Genomic DNA, 9,087 nt, shown 5'->3' on the forward strand with positions numbered 1-9,087 from the left:
AGGAACCTTAATATTGTTAAAGTTTGAAATAGCTAACCCTAGAAACCTCACCAGGAAGTTACTGCTTTTTCTATGTTTTAGGAAACTAAGGAAACCGTCATGGACACCAGTTTGCTGCTTGGAAACCCCCTTACCCTTCCCATCTTGAGTATCAAAGATTCCAGTCAGTAGAGCTAAGTGTAACTGACCAATGATTGTTTTTTAAATAAGAATATTGATAAGGTTATATAATCAAAGGACCAATCATTATAAAGGTTAAATTTAAGAGCGAGCATAGTATGCATTTTTATGTAAAGAGCTTATGTAACAATGACCTGACAGAAAAAGTCTATAAAAACTGATGGATTTTGATACTAAGTTGGACACGCCTTTGGAGGAGCGATCCTTCATGTCCCCAGTGCTGCAATAAATGAAGTGCCTGTTTCTTAACTTCACATTGGTGTTAAGGAGTTTTATTCCGGATTTCGGTAACAACCTTGACTGCCAAGTCACTCTGTGCTGGGTCAATGGCTCATTTTCCTGCCAAGAGGGACATATCATTAATCAGGAAAGAACAGAAAGGATCAGAATGATCTTGGCTACTTCTGTAGGCATTATTAAAATTGTTTGAAGTTAAAAATGTTTAAATAACTTAATCTACAACAGGATTTTCTAATCTACAACAGGATTTTCTATATCTGACGTCAATACCATGGGATAATTCACGCATGGGCCTCTTTGCTTCCACTTCAGACAGGACAAACCAGATTTCAGATCATATTCCTGTTGAAAAAATGAATGCCCTAAGGGCCCAGAGAAATGTGACAGGGTCACCTTCCAGGAGACCAGGGTCTTCTGTGGTGCACCGAAAAAACCTGATACCCAGGGCAACAACAATGTTCCTTTGAGCTGGCTCGCAGGAAGAGAAAGCTGGAGACAGAATTGGTGATGGGTCTTGTCAAATGCCAACTCCCTGTCCATCTTGTTGTACTTGCAGGAGTACCAAGTACTGGAAGATCACGTATGTCATCTGCCTACAGATAACGCAGTGCTGTTAAAGGTCCTTGAGGTGGGAAGGGGATGCTGCAATTTTCACCATTCTGTTGTGTCGCACACTCCTTGTTTTACTGACGTGTTCCTATGGGTGGGAAAATTGCTGATAACAGATCTCTTTCAGTCTGAGACCTGACCAAAACTACACCATGAGTGGGAGCAACAGGGAGGAACAAAAAAAGCTGATTAATCCTCCCAGAGTGCTTATGTGTTCTGTTGGCAATCCAAATACCAGATGGTCATTTCTCCTGGTACTAATAACGATACTTGTAAAAAATGTGTGTTAGGCTATGATTGCCTTTATGCATCTTGCATATCAGGAAGAGAGGAAAAAGTAGCATTCTTAACATAAATACAGCTGGTGGGAGTAGGGGTTCATCATCCAACCCTTTGTCTGGGTCTGAGGTAAATGTTGAGTCTCTGTTGGTGTTTCTGAGGGCTGTGGTCAGAGCTGGGGGCTTTCTCTAAAGAAGAAATGGGGGCTGCTTTAAATCCCTGGGTGTTTGGGATAGAAAAAAAGGATTTCAAGCACGTGACCCGGGGTAGTGAGACAAATACCTGAGAAAAACCTGACTAATGGTTTGTGAAACTCCTTGACAAAATTAATGGGAGCAGGGTTGGTGGTGGGAAGGAAAAACTTGCAGGAGCCAAAACTCTTTGGAGTTCTGTTCTTGCAGATGGAAGTGTTTGGAACTTTAGATGGAAGCTGTTGTAGCTGAGCTAGAGCAAAACCTAAATGAGAAAAACTTCTCCATGAAAGCTATTAGTTCAGCTGAACTAGCATCATTCTGTTGTAACAAAAAATCCTAGTCCTATGCTGAATCAAAACAAGCTGCTGCTTTTTGTTGTGAGCATGGGTGGTTTGCTTAATAAGCACCAGAAGACTAATTCAATCTTTATCGAATCATTAATGGTTGCCTCCTTTGCATATGTGTATATCCAGATATCACCCTTTGTTTCTGCATATCTGTGCAGTTATGTAGACAAAATACACTCCTGGCCCATCCTGTCTGCTCCTCAGCTGTGTCATCTGTTTGTAATCACCCATCAACATCCACTTTTCCCCAATGAAAATAATTTCATTATTTTCTTTCTGTTAGCAGTTAAGGAATGTATTTTTTTAACTCCCAGTGGTAGCTTTCAACTTTGGTGTCAAACAAATTTCAGAACATTTGCAGAGCCTGTCACCCATGCCCTCCCATTCAGATCAAGTGGATATGCTCCTTCTTCCTTTGTGAGATAGAGGCATGTGGGACAGAGAGCTTCATTTGTGATAATAACAACCTACAGTTTGTTGAGTTAATTCAGGAATGAAGCTGCCATTACTGTATGGCAGCATACTTCAGAAAGAGTTCTCAGAACAGACAGTTTTGGGTATTCTGTTCCCACAAGTCTTTTGCACTCACTTTACTATCTTATCAGCCATCTTACCCAGAGGAGGCTGTGTAGATTTGCTCACAAATTTTAATCATCATTACCACCCAAAATGAAAAGAAACACAGGGAAATGAAAGATAGATTCTTATACTCATTGAATCCATAGAGCTGACATACTCTGCAACAGCTGATTCATCAGGTCTGTCTGAGAATTTGGGGCTCTTTACATGATTTTAATTTTTGTTACCAGTTAAGTAACTTGTTTTCTATGCTGATTTATCAGTTAGGCTTCTTTAAAGTTCTGCAGACCCCTCATGCCTTTTAAGTGATCCATTTTTCCCCTAAAGATTTCAGGTTGGATGAGCTAATTGCTCATTCCCAGCTACTTGTCTTTGCACAGTAATGGGCTTTATTAAATGCCTGTGAATGTGCAATGGAGCTACCTGAATATCTCCCCTCAGTCTGGAGCCACCCCTTAACAATAGCACACAGAGAGGTTTAATTAAATGATGATTATAGACACTGCTGACAAATATTTATCTCCTTTCCCTCCCCAGAATATATTTGTTATTTGGGATGATGATTTTAACATTGATGGCTTGTTCACAAATGTGAATGTATTCTTTCCATTTTTGACTTTTCATTTTTCAGAGAACCATTGGTGGCTACTAAACATAATCCAGGCCCTAAAGAGACCAAGACATGTGAGTATTACACTCTAAGTGGTTTTGACAGCATATTTCCATGCATTCTGTATGGTATGTCTAAATATTTTGATGGTTTTAATATTTTGTACTAGCTATGGAAACTGGTTTGCTGCTAGATGACTGTAAAAGTGAGATTTGGTAAATAATTATTAGAAATCTTATACTAACACTATGATTGAAACAATAGACAAAAGTATAGCCAAGCAATTAACTAGTAGAGATAGTTACTCATAAATTTTGCAGTTCTTTGCTCTTATGACGAGATGTTCCTGTACGCTAGATGAGAACAATGTTGAAACTGACCACATGTGATTGAAACTGCATTAAGCTTTAAGATCAAAGAACAAGGACAAGAACAAAGAGTTCAAGGACAGCCAACAGAATCTCAAATGGGTCGGTGGTCGCAAAAGCAGCCCTTCGACTCAAATGATTTCTTCATTGTACATGATCGGATGTGCATTTAAGGATGGTCAGTGGCAGGATTTTCTATCACAGATGTATGAAGTCATTCAGGTGCACGTTAGGTCAGTCACATTCATGGAAATAAATTGGAAATAAGTTGGAAATAAGTTCCAACTCAGTTATAAAATTCTGGTCCAAAGTCATGCTTCTGAGAACTGTCAAAAGCATGAGGCTTACAGTAGAGAGAACCATGATACCAATTACCTGTTAGTGTTAAGACGATAGCTGTTTGGTATCCATATAGAGTGTAAGAAAGTTTATTTTTCAATCAGATTTTCTGATTAAGGACCTTGCCAAATTGGAATGATAATAAAAGGGAGAGAGTCAAAAACACAGAGACATAAAAGCCTACCAATTAGCACTAACAGAAACAATAACCAGGAATAAACATCCCCAGTTGATGAGCTCTCAAGAAATTACAGGTGACTGGGACTTTGCAACTAGTAAGGATGCAAAATAGAGAGTCAAGAATGTTGGACAGGGTCAGTGGGGCCATGCCAGGTGATGTGGGCATGTTCAGGTGAAGGGCAGCCAGGAGGAACAAAGAACAGAAAAGGAGTCTAAAATGGGCTAGTTGAGTGTAAACTGGGGCTGGTCAGGATGAGCCCGCGCCTGTCTGTCCTATCTTAAATCTTTTCATAACTCCCTCTCTGCATATTCTTGCTCCATGCCATGTGTACATGTGCTGCAAGGACCAAATTCTAGCTGCTGGGGGGATCAGTGTGAGTGGGTTTGGTGCCAGCTACTGAAGTCAGACTGGGGGTGTGGGCATCTTTGGCCTCTGGTGTGAGCTATGGGAGCTGGTGAAGTTCCAGTGCAGTTACTGGAGCCAGTAGGTTCTCAGCCTACAGCCACTGGGGTGAGAACAGCATGTGTCCCCAAAACCCGTTACTGAGGGGACTGGCATGAGTGAGGTGAGTGAGGGGCTTAGCACTGGCAGCTGGAGCAGGACCATGGGTCGCAGCTCTTGTGCCTTGTGCTGCTGGGGGCAAGGGGGAGTGTCTGTATCTCCCCCAAACTAGGTGTTGGTGGGGTGTGTGTGTGTATTCACCGACAAACTTCAAACTGGAGGAGGAGGTCTAAGCAAGGGCATCAGGTGGGCAGAAAGTCTGTGCTGACGCCCAGGGAGAACCTGCAAGAGTGGGGTGCCTGTGGGACAAGGGTGTGACTGCTGCATGTTTGGTGCATCAAGGTGGACCAGCCGGTGAGTAGGGGGGACCACAGGTGGGTCAAAGGGCCAGGATCTGGGTGGAGGTACCAGACAGACAGAGGGGCCATGCTGATGCTCAGGGGACCCACAAACATGCATGTGCTTGTGAATCCTGGGGATGTTATATGTGTGCCTGCACTAGTGACCTCCTGTCTTTGCCAGTCCCAGAGGAGGAGGAGACACGGCTGGCTGCATTCATGTGTGATGTGAGTCCTGTATGTATTTTCTGTGACAGTTTGTGTGGCTGGCCATGTCGATGTCCTTTGTATGTCTGTGTGTCTGTGTCCTGTGAGTCTCAGGGATATGTGCTTAACTTTACCACCAGCTGAACCTGCAAATGGGATAGCAGCAGCTGCGTCCCTGAGATCCCAAGTCCCTAGGAACCGGGCTGGGCTCCAGTGGCTGGGCAGGAGGGTCACGGGCCAGCGCTGCTAGAGCCTGCAGCTGCTCTTGACATTTTTTAATAATGCTAAAGGTGTTTGAGACTCCAAGGCACCGTGGGATAGCACTAAAGCCCAGCTTGCAGCTCTCTACATTGTCAATGATTAGAATAATTTCTGAAGAAAACAATTTTCTTTTTTTTCTCCTGTGATTGTCTTTAAAAGGCACTACATAATTATGCTGCAGAAGCATTCTAATGATTGAACTAGCATGCAGATGCTCATGTAGGTTCTCATGTACTTGCAAGTCAAAATGCATGTGCATGATGTAGTTTCATTGTCCCTGTTCCATAAAACTACCTGATTCTGCTACTATTTCAACTAAATTGAAACAACTTTATTCCTTTTCTTCTTCTCTGTGAGGCTAGTCTTGGGCAACTGGCATATATGATATCTGTGTGAAGGGCAAGTAAATTCCATTTATGGTGCTTCAGAGAAAACATGCCTCGTGTTCCATGGAATATATCATGTGCTAATGTCACAGATTATTCAAGCTGTGGCAGGAGAGCATCTGCATTTAAAATACAATTTAAAATCTGCAATGCAAGCTGACTGTAGGAGTCATCAGCCCAATACTGTCCCTAATGTAAGAAAACAAAGGGAATTCTTCTAGTGAAATTTGCATGATCCATTTTGGAGGCACTGGATGGCAGAACTGCTGAAGGTAGGATACTTACTTCAAAATGCTTATTTGTGAATACATAAAGCAAATTCAAGGAAGAACTAAGACCAAAACTTAAAGGTCCTCATAGCCACTAAACAAGAATTACACAAAATGAGAGCTTTTTCTGAGAGGTGTTCTGCATTAGGAAATAAAACACTAACCTATCAGTAATACAATGACTGTTGTGAGTTTTATTGACTTTAATTCACAGCTAATGACCACAGCAATAGTCTAAAACTTTCATAAGGGATGAAAGAGCAGAATTAGGTAGATTCTACTTCAGCTGCAAGGATCTAACAAGTTAAGAAAACTAGTGTGAATGTGTGTACTACAAACTGCATTTTGTCATTCTCTATTCTGTTATGCATAGGTTATATTGAGGTCTCTCAAAATCTGGAGCTTCAAATAACAGTGTTCTTTCATTTCTTTGTTAATGGAAACAGTCAAAACCAGAAAGATTCCTTTTAAATACATCAGGTCTGTAAATGCCTGAGAATGTTAGGAGTTTCTTTATTGTGCTTGTAAGTTAAAATCATCTGTGGCTCCCAGATCCACAGCTTTCATTTTCATGTTCGTGCTAGAAAACCCACAGACAAAAGGCGTATTATGTGAGTAAAGTTATAGCAGAAAGAGAAATTAGATGGAGTCAGTATGAGGAGTGACTGAATCATGATAGGGTTGTATGCACTGCTCTTGCTTTGACGACATGTCCTTCTCTATGTCCTCTGGTCTGTTGACCAGGTCCATGTATGTTCAGTGGAAAAGGTGGTTCCTCCCTGCCGTGGTTTAACCCCAGCCAGCAACTAAGCACCACGCAGCCGCTCACTCACTCCCCCGCCATCCAGTGGGATGGGGGAGAAAATCAGGAAAAGAAGTAAAACTCCTGGGTTGAGATAAGAACAGTTTAATAGAACAGAAAAGAAGAAACTAATAATGATAATGATAACACTAATAAAATGACAACAGTAGTAATAAAAGGATTGGAATGTACAAATGATGCGCAGGGCAATTGCTGACCACCCGCCGACCGACACCCAGCCAGTCCCCGAGCGGCGAATCCCTGCCCCCACTTCCCAGTTCCTAAACTAGATGGGATGTCCCATGGTATGGAATACACTGTTGGCCAGTTTGGGTCAGGTGCCCTGGCTGGGCATGAGAAGCTGGCATGAGAAGCTGAAAAATCCTTGACTCTAGTCTAAACACTACTGAGCAACAACTGAAAACATCAGTGTGTTATCAACATTCTTCACATACTGAACTCAAAAACATAGCACTGCACCAGCTACTAGGAAGACAGTTCACTCTATCCCAGCTGAAACCAGGACACTCCCTCTGTCCCCACACATGGATACAGTTCTGCTGTGAAAATGTATTCTGTGCCTTGAGATTTACCAGTGTAGTCCAGTGATTGCTTGCCCCTTTGGTAAGAGATGACAAGGCTGAAGAACACTGAATTAATGACCACTTTCTCCTCTGTGGCAGGCTAATTTCTTCTCTCTTTCTGTGCATCAGTTTCACATCCTGGGCAGTAAGAAAACACAAAGCTGTCTGGCATAGGTCTGCATGACTATCCCATGGCATTGCACACATGGTGGCACTCACCAGGGTAACAAGGCAATGTGACTAATGAAGCAGACAGTACTGAGCTTCACCCTCTGCACTTCATGAATGTTCTCTATGGGTATCTTTCCCTGTAATTATTCCTTCTTCCTTTGCTTGTCTATAGACAAAGGGTATTTGGTTTTGCTTTGTTTTGTTTTATTTTTGCTTTCTTTGGACTGTGGGTATTTTGGTTGTCAGCTGGGCTTTCCCTTCAGTGCAGAACGCACCTATGGAGCCAGCTGGGACCATAGACCTGACATTTGGGGGGAGTACATGTTCTTGGCAATTAACCCTACACCCATAATGGAGCCAACCCTTAAATGCCAACTCCTCACAGTCGTGTGCTTGGTCACTATCCCAAACTATGAAACTTACAGAGCACTAACATCATGCACTTTCAGCATGCACAGCCATTACCTTCTTACTTTGTTCAGCTAAGCCAGCTCTAGAGTTGCACCCTTTGATCCAGGGGCTCTCCGGGAATTCCCAAGAGACTCCTCACTTGAGTAACTGGCTGAAGTACAGTGATGTTGGTGCAGTGACTAGTCATCTGACAGTCTGTCCATTTGATTCCTCCCAGATGAAGAGAACAAAGGGAACAGAACCAGAAAACGACACTCTGCTGACTGAATTTGTCCTCTCTGGATTGTCCAGCCACCCAGAACTGCAGCACTTGCTGTTCTTCACATTCTGCTTGATTTACACCACCGCCATCATTGGGAACCTTCTCATCTTCATAGTCACAGTGCACCCCACCCTCCGCATGCCCATGTACTTCTTCCTCCGGGTCCTGTCCTTCCTGGATATTTCCACAGCATCAATCGTTGTTCCCAAGATGCTGGTAAACTTCCTGTCAGAGGACAGGAGCATTTCCTACATGGGCTGTGCCACACAGCTCTACTGTGTGATTTTCTTAGGAGCCACTGAATGCTACATTTTGGCAGCCATGGCCTATGACCGTTACATGGCCATATGCAACCCTCTTAGATATGCAATCATCATGAACAGCAGAGTTTGTCATTCCTTGGTCCTGCTGTCATGCTGCAGTGGTAATATTGTGTCTGTGGTGCAGACAGCTTGGGTGTTCACATTGCCATTTTGTGGGCCCAAAAAGATTAACTACTTCTTCTGTGATATTCCCCCCCTCATCATGCTCTCCTGCACTGACACCTCTTCATATGAAAAGCAGATCATCACAGGCACAGTGCTGGTCATCTTTACACCATTTTGTCTCATCCTGGTATCCTATGCCTGCATCATCTCCAGCATCCTGAAAATTTCCCCTGCAGAGGGCAGACACAAGACCTTCTCCACCTGTTCCTCACATCTTACTGTTGTAACACTGTATTATGCAAGTGGGACCTTGATTTACTTACGGCCAAAATCCAGTAATTCACAAGACACTAAGAAAGTCCTAGCTCTCATATACACAACCGTAATTCCCACATTAAACCCTCTGATTTACAGCCTGAGAAATAAAGAAGTGAAAGCAGTACTAACCAAAATTATAGCTGAGCTGAGGAAGATATAAACTTATTCTGCTTGAAAGGAATCTTTCTTCTCCTCTGCATACTTGGATTTTTTGTTTCTTTTA

General features: G+C 42.7%; 1 protein-coding gene across 1 annotated transcript; it reads left to right on the forward strand.

The window, feature by feature from the left end:
* Window positions 1–6,542: 6,542 nt before the first annotated feature.
* LOC104839610 (olfactory receptor 10A5-like) lies at window positions 6,543–9,024 on the forward strand. The gene is made up of 2 exons (XM_010579992.1): window positions 6,543–6,549; window positions 8,102–9,024. The coding sequence occupies exons 1-2, from the start codon at window positions 6,543–6,545 to the stop codon at window positions 9,022–9,024; spliced, it is 930 nt and encodes a 309-aa protein (XP_010578294.1).
* The last annotated feature ends 63 nt before the right edge of the window (window positions 9,025–9,087 follow it).

This window comes from Haliaeetus leucocephalus, unplaced genomic scaffold, assembly GCF_000737465.1.
Source record: "Haliaeetus leucocephalus isolate CR32 unplaced genomic scaffold, Haliaeetus_leucocephalus-4.0 Scaffold687, whole genome shotgun sequence".
NCBI classification, from domain to species: Eukaryota; Metazoa; Chordata; class Aves; order Accipitriformes; family Accipitridae; genus Haliaeetus; species Haliaeetus leucocephalus.